The sequence below is a fragment of the Fusarium subglutinans genome (assembly GCF_013396075.1).
Source record: "Fusarium subglutinans strain NRRL 66333 chromosome Unknown NRRL66333_c0000004, whole genome shotgun sequence".
In the NCBI taxonomy this organism is placed as follows: domain Eukaryota; kingdom Fungi; phylum Ascomycota; class Sordariomycetes; order Hypocreales; family Nectriaceae; genus Fusarium; species Fusarium subglutinans.
Genome location: NW_023502067.1, coordinates 416,032 through 428,860, shown reverse-complemented (window position 1 = coordinate 428,860; position 12,829 = coordinate 416,032). Strand labels below are relative to the sequence as shown.

The 12,829-nt window shown below is 50.2% G+C and overlaps 5 protein-coding genes across 5 annotated transcripts; 3 read left to right on the top strand and 2 right to left on the bottom strand.

Moving 5' to 3' along the window:
- Positions 1-1,374: 1,374 nt before the first annotated feature.
- On the top strand, positions 1,375-4,881 carry FSUBG_958 (h-caldesmon; the record flags this gene model as incomplete). The annotated part of the gene is made up of 1 exon (XM_036688107.1): positions 1,375-4,881. The coding sequence occupies one exon, from the start codon at positions 1,375-1,377 to the stop codon at positions 4,879-4,881; it is 3,507 nt and encodes a 1,168-aa protein (XP_036543544.1).
- A 1,194-nt stretch (positions 4,882-6,075) lies between these two features.
- Positions 6,076-6,894, bottom strand: FSUBG_957 (adenovirus e3 region CR2 domain protein; the record flags this gene model as incomplete). The annotated part of the gene is made up of 1 exon (XM_036688096.1): positions 6,076-6,894. One exon carries the CDS (start codon positions 6,892-6,894, stop codon positions 6,076-6,078), a length of 819 nt encoding a protein of 272 aa, XP_036543543.1.
- A 2,352-nt stretch (positions 6,895-9,246) lies between these two features.
- On the top strand, positions 9,247-9,555 carry FSUBG_956 (pua rna binding domain protein; the record flags this gene model as incomplete). The annotated part of the gene is made up of 2 exons (XM_036688086.1): positions 9,247-9,357; positions 9,418-9,555. 2 exons carry the CDS (start codon positions 9,247-9,249, stop codon positions 9,553-9,555), a joined length of 249 nt encoding a protein of 82 aa, XP_036543542.1.
- A 493-nt stretch (positions 9,556-10,048) lies between these two features.
- On the top strand, positions 10,049-10,657 carry FSUBG_955 (PUA domain protein; the record flags this gene model as incomplete). Its single annotated transcript, XM_036688075.1, has 1 exon — positions 10,049-10,657. The coding sequence occupies one exon, from the start codon at positions 10,049-10,051 to the stop codon at positions 10,655-10,657; it is 609 nt and encodes a 202-aa protein (XP_036543541.1).
- A 1,353-nt stretch (positions 10,658-12,010) lies between these two features.
- FSUBG_954 (uncharacterized protein) lies at positions 12,011-12,421 on the bottom strand (the record flags this gene model as incomplete). Its single annotated transcript, XM_036688064.1, has 1 exon — positions 12,011-12,421. One exon carries the CDS (start codon positions 12,419-12,421, stop codon positions 12,011-12,013), a length of 411 nt encoding a protein of 136 aa, XP_036543540.1.
- Between the last annotated feature and the right edge of the window lie 408 nt (positions 12,422-12,829).

The window sequence follows — 12,829 nt, the reverse complement described above, 5'->3', positions numbered from 1 at the left end:
AGATGTATGTCGTACTTTTGTTCCACAAGGTCTCATCAAGCTGTTGAGATGAAAGATAGAGTCGAGTCTATGAGGCTTTCATGTGGCTCTTGCGCGATTGTGCTGGCCATGTTGAATGTTGCACGACGTCGGCAACCATCGCGATGCTTGTGGATGACGGGTTTGGTGGTCAAATTTGTTCTGCACATCGGCATGAGATGTGAAGATCTTAATTCAGGCCTGATACTTCTCACGGTGATCTGCCTTGGTTGCTCCCCGGTAATATTGTGTGTATAGAGTATTGATCGTCTCGCGAAGACGGAACGGGTGTTTTCCACCGTCGATAACCAAGCCGTGGTCTGTTTGTCAAACATGCACTGGTCCCTGTCAGTCCTGTCATAATATTGAAATATTGATTGCTTAATTGAGCTTAGGATTTTTAGAGAAGCAAAGGCTAGGTAGATCTTAGAATACCTACTTTGAGTCACGAGACTAAAGTGATATTCACGGAATACACTTGACGATTGCTTCGCTATGCATATTGGAAGCCTTTGGCACACAATTGAGCAACAGCCAAGAGATGATAACGATGAAGCATTCGTTTGAGAAATAAACAATAGACGAATTGGGCCTTTTAATGATTGCCAAACAAAGAATTGATTGTCTCTATTGCTTCATCCCCAGGTTCAGGGTAGCCCCGAGACGAGTGACGTTGACATCAAGGTTGCTGTTTGTAACCCCACCCTTAGCAAGGCACAAACAAACCAAATCGCCAGATCTCAACATCACGTGCGAGATCACACCAGGCTAGGGAAATAGCGGGGCATATCCTGTCAATCAGATGCGTGCCTGACCACATCACAGTGTCGCTGGGAAGGTTCGGCTGCATGAGAAAGTACAGGTGCTATGCAACTCCACCAAAGAGTGACTTCTACCGTCCCATCCATCGTGTTTGAGCCTTGAGCCTCGAAGCATCAAACAACACCAGACAAAGAACGTTACGACATTCCCGCACTCTTTTATCTTCAATCCGAAGTATCTATAAATCATTCCGACTGCGCTTACGATTTTATAACAGCAGCAATAACAATCAATCCATTGGGCCCCTTCCCCGCAGGCGTCATCGCTGACCTAACCCTGACCTTGGCCGCTCGTTCTCCGACTGTGAGTGCCTCATTTTGAGCCGCCCTCAGAGACCCTCCGCTTGCAACGTGCCCGCAGCCGCCTAACGACCACGACTTCACCGTTCTGACACGCGCGATACCCTCCGCTTCCAAGCTGACACGCTCTCGCGTATTACAGAACCATATTCCTCCTACACCGTCCTCCCATCGACAGACACGTGTCGCGCACAGCATCTTCATGCTCTCGACTTCTTTGCTCCCGTAACCTACGATGCCGGCCAACAACCAACGACCGGCCGCCCAAACTCCGGTATCACCACGAAATACGGCAAAATACACTAACAAGGATGGCTCTAAGTTTATCACCGTACCCAAGAGCGCTACCTCTGAGTCTTCCTTGCCTTCGACCCCCACAACTGCTAAAGCCAATGCCCCCCCACTAGAGGCTTCCAACCCCGACAATGATTCTGCTCCAACAGTCAACCGCAAGAAGCAGAAGCGAAGACAGAAGGCTGCTCTAAAAGCCGCACAGCAAGCTGCGAATGGACATACCAACAATGTCGCGAGTGGTGGTGCACGCAAAGGGTCTACCTCAGGCCGTGGTCCCGCTGATCACGAAGAGGTCGAAAGCGATGACGAGCATGAGTATATCCTGGCGAGCGAGTCAACAGGCCCAACTACAAACGGGCACCCTCCTTCGGATTCAAAATCGAAGAAGAACAAGAAGAAAAAGAAGAAGGGAGGGAATGCCGATCCTACGTCACCCGTACCCGAAACTGTTGAATCTGAGCCCCAATCGCACTCGTCGCAAGGCCCTGGAATGTCACGCGATAAGATATGGAGCACTAGCAATCAAGAAGAGCGCGAACGCATAAAAGCGTTCTGGCTTGGACTGGGTGAAGATGAGCGGAAATCCTTGGTCAAAGTCGAGAAGGATGCTGTTCTGAAGAAGATGAAGGAGCAACAGAAGCATACGTGCAGCTGCACTGTGTGCGGACGGAAGCGAAATGCAATTGAGGAAGAACTGGAAGGCCTCTACGATGCCTACTATCTGGAACTCGAACAATTCGCAAACCAGGGCGAGGGACCACCCATGCTACCATCAGCTCGAGATTTCGCTCTAAGACCGCCCCGGGGTCTACCATCAAGTTATGCCAACCGCCCGCCATCGCGTGGTCGAATAGTCGAACATGTGGGAGACGACGAAGACGAGGACGAGCTGGAGGAGGTCTACAGCGAGGACGAAGTGGAGGACGATGACTACAGCGACGACGAGCCTCCCGAAGAATATCAAAACTCACATGAACGGGACGTCGCCGATTTCTTGACGTTTGGCAATAGCCTCCAAGTCAAGGGTACGCAGCTTCTTGATTCACTTCTCCGCAGATATGGTAACATGGACTTAGGTGGTATTCTCACCGTGGCGGATGACCTCCTGAAAAACGACGGCAAGCGGTTTATCGAAATGATGGAACAGCTTGCCGAACGTAGGATGGCAAGGGAAGAGGACGCACGCGAACACTTCTCAAGGGGCTACGGTCACCCTAATGGCTCATACTCCAATCCACATAATCATCCTCCTCCTGAAGAAGACGAATACGACGAAGAAGAGGACGAGGAAGATGACTTTGATGATAGTCAGGATGAGGAGTATGAGGAGGAAGAGGTATACTCAAACCCCTCTGTGATACCATCCCAGTCCCATACTGAGTGTTGCTGCCAGGACCAAATGACGGAGGAGCAACGAATGGAGGAAGGCCGACGCATGTTCCAGATATTCGCCGCCCGAATGTTTGAACAAAGAGTTCTCTCAGCGTATAAGGAAAAAGTCGCTAAGGAGCGTCAGAAGAGGCTGTTAGAAGAACTTGAAGCGGAAGATCGAGAATCCGAATTGAGGAAAGCTAAGAAGGCCAAAGACGCACAGAAGAAGAAGGACAGGGCTGCACAGAAGAAGCAAGCACTGGCCGAGGAAAAGGCGCGTAAAGAGGCGGAGAAGGCTGCTGCAGACGCTGCTCGACTAGAAGCTGAGAAGCAACGGGTTGCTGAACAAAAAGCCAGGGCTGAAGAGAAACGAAAGCTAAAGGAGGCGCAGAAGAAGGCCGACGAAGAAGCTCGCCTACGCAAGGAGGCAGAGAGGCAACGCCGAGCTCAGGAGCGATCCGAACAAGACCGGAAGGCCCGCGAAGCCAAGGAAAAGGAGAAGAAGCTTAGGGAAGAACAACGACAGAAAGAAAAGGAGGAGAAAGAACGCGAGGTCCAGGAGCGAAAGGACAAGCAAGAGCGCGACAAGCGGGATAAAGAAGCTCGTGCTGCAAAGGCTCAGAAAGATGCCCAAGCAGCCCGAGAAGCTAAGGAAAAGTTGAAGGAGGAGAAGGCAGCTGCCCAGAAAACGGCAAGTCAATTATCACAACCAATCCAAATCCCAAAGCGTGGTTCCCAGCATCCGGCACCGATCCCAGCAGCTCTTCCACAACAACCGTCGAATCCTGCAAGCTACGCCTCGCCAAAGGTTCCAGTCGCCACTCCTGTAATGTCCAAAGCACCGACTCCCATAAGACCTCGCACCCTCTCGCAGCAAGACAGTGGAGTGCAGTCCGTCACAGCTTCATCTACAAGCCAAGACCCCTCACCTCATTCCATGACACCCATCATGAGCCCTGGTCTAATTGGCCAGCGCCACGGAAGCGCAAGCACTCAGCATTCTCACTCGGTATCTCCAACAAATGGACAACCGAGACTGTCAGGACAATCTCCTTTCCAGATACCTCCTATGGGAATGCATCCGCCCCCAGGATTGCACCACCACCCGGCACCACCAGGTTTCCCCAATCGCATGTCACAGGATGGCTTTTCAGCATTTAGACATGGCCCTGGTGCAATGATGCCTCCTCCTGGTATGAATGGGCCAGCTGGACGTGGATTCCCCCTACCGATACCACCAGGGTTCTCACAACCAGGAGTCGACCAGTTTGACATGAATGGATTCCCGATACCGACGGACATGCCCCCATCAACACATCATCGCCAAAGTTCATTCCAATTTGACGCGCCACCAACCCCAGCACAACCCATTGGTCGGCCTGCTCCCATTGGGCGTCCTGGAAGCATAAATCTTGGCCGCTCATCTGACGACAAGGAAGATGAAACTGCACATCTGGGTAGTCGGGCTCTGTTGGAAGATGACGAGCCGCTCGAAGTCGAAGGAATTATGGGAGTGCGAAACCAACCACCTGGACCGAGGCCTGATTATACCACGAGTCCCTTCTTGGCTTCAGCGTTTCCGCTGGCCCCAAATCCGTGGGGCCCTCCTGGTGTCGGTGGACATCCTTTGCCTCCTCCAGGGCTCAACAATCCTGTCTGGGGCGCACCAAGTGCACCTCCTGGTTTTGGCATGTCTCCTGTTCCTGCAATCAATTCTCTTCGAACCGCATCACACCCTAGCTTCCCCCAACTTCGCGCAATGCTCTGCCAGGCATGCCAGGAGCTTGCTGGCTCCGGTGACCAAGAAGGCTACATCGACCTCTCAATTCTGAAGTCAAGAATTGAGGCACTGTCAGGCGACAGCATCTCAGAAGCTATTCTCATCAACCTTTGCGACACCGAAGGAAATCCCAACAACGGAGGCGGTACGCTTGTTATCCGACAGAACAGTGGAGGTTTTAGCCACGGCGTCCGATGGGAACCCGATCTAAATGATGGATTTTATCGAGCAGTCGGTGCTCCAGGTGAGATTGGTAGCCCGGTGGCTGGTCAAGCAACTCTGCGAGGGGGAATATAGGAGAAGCCTCAGCAGTGTAAGGCGGGCCGACAAACTAGCCGGAATTCCTTGTCTGTCAGAGATCTGGTGCGAGATAGCACCCCTCTGGGTCCCGAACCTTCTGCAAGTTGTAATCAGCCTACCAACTGGCTAGGAGGTCACAAAAGAGGGAGGTCGTCTTTACACCTGAGGGGTTCGTCGAACGCATCTGACATTGATCATTTCGATCCTTCAGTCAATGGATCACAAACCAACGATTCCGGGTGAGCTCCAATATAGCTGACGGCCCACCGAGACAGCACCAGCGGAGTGCATGCAATTCTGGCATTTTTTATCAACAGAAGACGGCCAAATCCAACGCATTAGCTCATTTTCTTCGGGTCAAGGTATATGCGGGATATTACCATTAGTCGAGAGGAAGATGTTGCATGGATACCCAGGTGCGATTTGCTGCAAAATGTTGCAGTTGGAAGGAAAGCGACGAGGAAATCTACAGCGTAAAAAAAGCGCTGGGCTCAATGAAAGAGTATTGTTCAAGCAGCGTATCATACACTACATCAGTCTTGACTGGTTCCTTTCAATGCGTATAGTTGGCCTGTGAATGTGACTAATGTTCGTGACGATGATTGACCAACACATCTCACAAAAATTAGCCGCAAGGTACCAGCCAAACCTGGCCGTTCCTCTTCCCAGCGCCAGTGGCTTGTGTTGGCCATAAACTTTCAGCCATCACAACTCTCACCTCAACGGGTGCGAGTGCGAGTATGTGCCGGGTGTGACCATTTTTGTGGAAAGCTACAAGACGAACAACATGTGAGAGGCCAGATGGAAGCACACGTAGTACTTTAATTCAACGTCTAGCTGTGACCGTCCCCTTTTCATAAGGTAGATGAATAGATACATTCGCACACCCAAGTTGCAGACTTTATCCTTTCCCATTGCTCCAAAATACTCAAACATGTCATATAAAGTTTGTTCCCTCCCGGGTCTGATATCAAGGTATCGAAAAACACTTCACCCTCGGCCTCGGAAGATTTCCAAGCCTTGGATGTTCCCACCGCGCTGGCATCCACAGGCATTATAAAGATATGGCGAGTGCTTGGGAAGAGGCAGCTCCATGGCGAGCCGAAGAGCTCAATTTTGAAATGAATACTCTTCGGAGACTCGGTGAAGCTGCCTCGTTCCCGTAGCCCTCCCTCGAAGAGACCGATCCGCCTAGATTCGGTCCTGGAAGGGGTTGCCGGCGCCGGGGGCGGACTGGCCCGAGGCGTTACGGATGAGGGGCTGGCGCTGAGCAGCGCGCTGCTTCTTTGTGGCGGCACGGGCCAGGGCGACGGCCTCAGACTTGGCGACGAGACGCTTCTGCTCCTTGCGGTCGCGGCAGCACATGAAGGTGAGGTAGCCGAGCATAAGAGCGGCTGAAGCAGCGAAGACGATGGCGATGATGATACCAGCGGTATCCATCTCCTTCTTGGTCATGCAAATATCATCGGCGGAAGAATCGGTTGTGCAAATGACCTCGTCGCGGCACGAGCTGGTGCTGATCTCAGTGCTGTAGCAAGTGGCGGTCTTGGTCTTATCCGAGACGGTCTCGAGATCGCACTGCTCGGTACTCTTCTTGAAGGTGGTGTAGCAGTCGGTTCCTCTCGAGGTATCGGCACGCTTCTTGAGCTCACCAGTGGCCTTGGGGCCGTCAGTAATGGCAGCGGCGGCTTCGACGCGGGGGATGATGGCTGGCATGGGAGCGGCCTCGAAGCGCTTCTTGAGCTCGCCGGCTTTGGCGATCTCGGAGCATCGCTCGAAGGTGTAGTGAGCCTCCTTGGCGGCGGCGTCGGAGGAGCAGCCGGCAGAGGTGTAGCAGGCCTTGAGGGCGGCCTCGTCGGTTTCCTTGAGGTTGGCGAGGCAGTAGGAGAGAGCGCCCTTGTTGGCGCAGTCAGCAAAGGCTGCGAGGTCCTCGTGGTGGTTAGCGAGACACTCTTGCTGGACAGCGGCAAGGGCGTTGCCAGCGAAGAGAATGGCGGTTGAGAAGCGCATGATGAACGGGTTCAACGGTTTTTTTCGTTATTCTTGTTTTTTTTGGAGATTAGGTTTCGATCGAGAGGATGCCCAGCAAGCTCTGTAATTTCTGTTGTCGAATACGAATTGGGCGCCTGAAACCAAGACACGCTCAATCCAAAAAGGGGAGAGAGGATGAATTTGGGGGAGGGTGGGTTTGTTTGGTGGTTTTGAGGGGGAATGATAGGATAGGATAGGGAAGAAAAAAAGAGGATCGAAGAAACAAGGAGAGGGAGCAAGCGAAACGAAGCGAATGGGATGGGAAATGGAAGGGATTATCCGTCCGTTTCTTTTTGGGCTGAACCTTGGTTTCTCTGGGTGAGGGAGGGTCGGTCCTTGGAAATGGAGCAAAAAAAATAAGAGGCAGAGGCAGTGAGAGTGAGTGAGAGAGGCAGGGGATATGAGGCGGTCTTCGGGCTGGCTGGCAGTGCTTACTGGCCACTGGCAAAGCTGGCACCAAACAAGTCCATGTTACAGGCTCTTATTATTATTATGGGGATCTTTAGAGCGTTGCTTGTGCTAAAAAAAGGGGAGATGAGGAGACGGATCCTTTCTAGACGGGGGTGAGAGGCCTTGAGCCACAATCGACTATGCCTGAAAGGGAATAGGACATGAGAAGAGATTGAGGGTCCTGGTCTTGTTCTTTGTTTCGCAGATGTGAGTGTTCTGTTAAGGTTTGGGTATAGAACTGGTGATGTTGCTAACTACCTAGTTGAAGTGGTAAGGTCTATGCCGTCGAGTCCATCGAGAACGGATCTCATCAATCTCCATGCCAAGGCGTGCCCATGATGACGGCTGATGCTGATACTTTTGCTGATGATGCAGGATCACAGGTGGGAACTTATTAGCTAAACTCGCTACTTAGCCAGCACTGGAGCTGGCTGGGCTGAGCTGCATTCAAGACAAAGACAAACATCATCAAAGAGAATCAGGACATGCTTACATACATACATTGCTATGAGAACAATCTTATTTCTACAGTAAATCTGTCTAAAGTGCCACAGGAAGTTGTTACTGTCGTTCAACTACTGCTGACATGCTGAAACTTGGACTCTCGGTGTCTCCTTGCGCAAACCAACCAACCCACCTACGTAAGCCCAAGCCTTGCCATGTCTTCCCGCAAGCGCTGATTGAAGTGGCTGAAAGAGCGGATAACAGCACAGCACATCTGGCTGGCAAGGATGGCGGTGCAGCGGCCAATCGACGCCAAATTTTGGACATCTGGTGCAACGCCGGTTGTGGGGTGAAGCATCAAGGAGAGTGACATTTCGATTGACTTCATTTGTTGCAATTGCCATGTGTTTGTGTGTATGTTGGCGAAACAGTACTAAGGTATAGAATACGGACTACAGACTGGAGAAACACGTTTCTGGACAGAAAAAGAAGAGATGTTGTATAAGCGGTCAATACCCTGAGCTTACACTGCCTCTGACTCTGCTTACATGGATTCGTAGGCGTTATGCAGCTGAGATGGACCCTGTCGCGCATCCCGACGCCGTCAAATACCTGCATCTCACTACCAGATGGCTGGCCAAGTAGTAGGCAGGAGAGAGGCAAAAGGAAGGAATATCTCATAATTGTCCATCACCATACAAACAGCACTCTGAGGTTATCCCAAGTTTTGATCAATCACCACCTGTCGGCATATCATCATGAGCTAAGGGTCTATTGAGCAATGCTGGAAAGCTTATATATGAGCAAAGCTAACAAGCATTTGATCTTGTCGTAAGCAATTCGAGGATCTGGTTCTGTATCATAACAAATCTTGTGCCCGCAAACAGAACATCCTGATCCTCTCCGCCTTCATCGCGTTATCTCGTCGGGATGTCCCGAATCAACCATAACTCGCTAAGGATACAGGTGATGTTCAGGGGCTGAAAATGCCGAGCAGCACTTGTAGTGGTCAGTGCCCTCCACTCTGTATGTGCCTGAGATTGACAGAAAAGCATAATTCAAATGCCAAGACACATCACTCGTCAATCATTTCAACAGCAAATAACATAAATAAAGATTAAATTAAAAATGTCCGAGATCTTGATCGTGTTCCCCCCTCTTTCACACGCACGTCATGTTTTGTCCCTTGAGTAACCGACGCGTAGCCAATCGAACTGAATCTGGGGATTAGCCATGTGAGTCTACGTCATCAACTTTGGCGTGAGCTTCCTGCTTTTGCCTCGTACCTATGTAATGCAATGATTGCACGCAAGCTTTATGTATAAAAGGGAGCAACTGACTCTTTGATCTTCTTTCTTCTGCACCGTAGACTTGACTACATTCATCGAACCATCTACTACTACCTTACTCTCACGCAAAACAGATACAACGCCCATCATGCCTCTTGTCGTTCCTGGTATCAACTCAACATCCGGCGATAAGGCCGAGGAGTGGCAGAACAAGCTTGTAGGCAAGAAGCTCTCCGACGAAGAGACATCGACCGAGACTGTATGTTGGCCACGAATTATCGTGAGGTTATATAAACACGCTGCTAACACTGACGAACAGGTCTTTGCTAAGCGAGACCTCCCCCAGGAGACACGCATCATCGAGCCTGGAATGATGGTCACAAAGGACTTCAAGGAGGATAGACTCAACGTTCACCTCAAGGATGACGGAACTGTTTCACATGTCGTCAAGGGCTGATCTGGCGGTGTTTGGTTGACTTGGCCCCTCCAACAAAAGGAGGGGCATTGTTTATGTACGATAATGATGGGAACAGGATTCGTCTGCAATGGCGAAGGCGCAAGAGAATAACAGGATCATGGATTTCCCTTGTAACATGTCCGCTGTGTCTATTAATTGTGATCGCTTGTTCCAGTTGTGATGGCACCTATTTTGTAGACTTTGGTGCTGTGCCTCTGTTATTGCATCTCGAGATTTACCCCGCCACCGATGCCGCGGGGCACTTGTCGACTTGACTTTTCCATATCAAAAGAACCCCACCAAGACACGATACGACCCGACACGCCACGACAAGTTCAGCTTCTCTACCATCCATCCTCTATTTATTTGTTCTGTACAACACATAGCTCAACTCTAGTATTAGATTCACTTCGGCACTGCCGTTAAACCACCACAATGTTCAAGAAAGAGTACATTCCCCCGCCATGAAACCTCTCAAAGCTCTCATCTAACCATGACCAGAATCCAGGGCTCACCGAAGCAAAAGCTCAAATCGTCCGTCCAGCGCTCCCTTCGCCAGGGCCTTCTCGACACATACCCTCTTCTCAACCCCTACATCGACGAGATCCTGCCCAAGAAGGCCTCCCTCTCAAGCATGAAGCTGACCGACCGTAACACCCTCTACGTTCTCGACTCGACACCTCTCTTCTACCAACAGGATCTCACTGGTATCCTCGTTCCCCACCTCCGCCTCGTACACCGTTTTCCTCAAGCGTTCCCAAGCATTCGTATAGACCGCGGTGCCATTCGCTTCGTCCTCTCAGGCGCTACCCTCATGGCCCCTGGCTTGACTTCCCCAGGAGGCAGACTGCCTGCTGATGGTGTCCCCGAGGGTCTACAAGAGGGCAAGGAGATGGAACAAAAGATGGACGAGGAGGGACGATGGACCAGGGAGCTTGTCAAGGGTGAGCCTGTGGTTGTCATAGCTGAGGGCAAGGAGGAGGCTTGCGCAGTGGGAACACTCGTCGTAGGAACCAAGGAGGTCAAGGCCAAGGGTAAAGGGCCCGTGATTGAGGACGCTCATTATTTGGGCGATGGACTGTGGAACTTGAGCACTGAGTAGAATGTGGTTTGGTGTTGGGGATCGGAGTAGGGTTTTGTGATACCAATGGACAAAGGGAAGTGGGAGAAACACAATTCAAAGCGGAGAGACATGAATGAGATGATCATGACTGGTTCAAATGTATTCTGGAAAACAAAAAAGGTCATAAATAGACTGGTACATCCTGGCTTTGGCAACGATTGAGTGCGTCATTTATACAGGACGTGGGAACTTTGCACTAATGGCGAAAGATTACCTGTCGCTCGACCATCTCTATCGCTGATAGAACACACAGAGAATCGCTCTCTTGGTACTAAGGAAGTGACCGGAGGTTAAGCTGATCTGCTTATGTTGACCTAGGCCTACGGTCGACATGGCATGTGGCGGGTGAAGATCGAAGCAAGGGCATTCTCTTTCGTGGCTGTGGAGAGCTCACATACACAAAGAAATGAGTCCGGTGCTTTTTAATGAGTTTTGTTATTCCCACAGCAATAACCGCGATTGATCTGCTGTCGCGTTGCGGTCAATCCATGAGACCTCCTACTATGCGACCTGCAGCTACGTCAACCTCATTCACAGCGACCACGTCTCAAATGATAGGAAAGAAGTGACCTTTCGTGTAAAATATCGATGGAGTCTTAGAATTGCACGCGGGAAAGAGCCTGGAGATAAGGCATTCGGTTATCTGGGGAAGTGTCAGTTTGGCTGCATGTAAGTCGTGCCATTGCCAAATGAAACCCGAGTATCAGGCCGCCAAAGGCTCGTAGATGACCTTCTCAATCGACCTGAAACCCTATACAGGCTTAATCACTTGTAAAATCCTTGAAGACAGTATCTCAAAGTCATTTTGCAACTTCGGTACCCGCATGTTACCTCATGTTCAGGTCTCCCGTTTTCGGATTCTTCGAACATTTGACGTCGATGTATATGGCAACTACAAACCTCATGAAGAACGATATGGGTGACTACAACTGAGAGTTAGTTCTGGTCAGCAGTACGAAGTCTTGATTGGTCAAGTGGGTATGCAGCGAGGTTTGCAGTTGAGCTTGAGTTGGTGATGTTCCTGTCGTGCCAGCTGAAAGGTCGGGACCAATTCTTAGTCCACAGCTATGATAAAAGGCAAAAGCTGAATAAAATGCGAATACATAGATTAAAAGGCTTTAGTCAATCTATATCAATGCCTTTAGTAGTTGTAATATGTCATCCGCAGAAGAATCTGGGGAGTATTCACAACTTCAGGAAGAATTTACATGAGAAACAATAGGTCCTTATTTGTACTTCAAAGAGTCGCTAGACGAGCCGTTTTAGGATAGATGAACCCTTTCATGACTTTTGATTCAAAAAATGTCTATGCTTGCTGGCCGATACAACTTCTTATTCACCTTTGGCACTCTGGTAAGTCCATCTCCAAATCACCCATCCAACAAATCCCAATCCTGTAATCCAATGGCCAGCAGCTTTATACCTCAACTCATCACCACCGTTCTTCCAGACTACAAACCCATCACCAAGTCTCACAATCGACAATATCGCCGAAAACGTCGTCACGGCGCTCTCATTGCCCTGATATTGCAGTGCCATCAACGTAAGACCGTATGATATCTCACGAAGACCCTTGAAATACATGAGCGGCGAAACAGAGCCACCTTCAGTGTTGATTTTGCCAGGTTCGAGAAGAAGACCGACATTGCCGTACTCCTTTCGTGGTGAGAGGAGAGCCATTATACCACGGCTGACACAGGCACCGCCGAGGATGTAGGGAGGAATGGACGAGAATGTTGTCATGTTCGGATGTGGTGAAATGCAGGTATCGCTTTCAGAGATAGGTCTGAGGATCCAATCAGGGACCTTGATAGTATGGGAATAGTCGAGGTTGAGAAGTTTAATTGCAGTTGGGTGAGATAAGAAGTCTAGGTATGGATGGAGTCTGCTTACGCATATACCTCATTCAGTTAGACTGCCACTATCTTGGGATATAGTCTGTCAACCTCGTTCTTAAACGTAAACTGCGTTTATGACTTTCTGAAAGCTGGATCATTGCTAAGTGTAATAAAGACATCTGTGATGCGCAAGAAACACCTTGTAAGTAAGGCATCGCCCAATCATCCAATAATTCTTCACTTTTTGCCTTCTGTGAAATCAAACTCTGACATGTCGGGCTCAAGCACTGTTAGAAGTGTTCTTGCGCTGAAG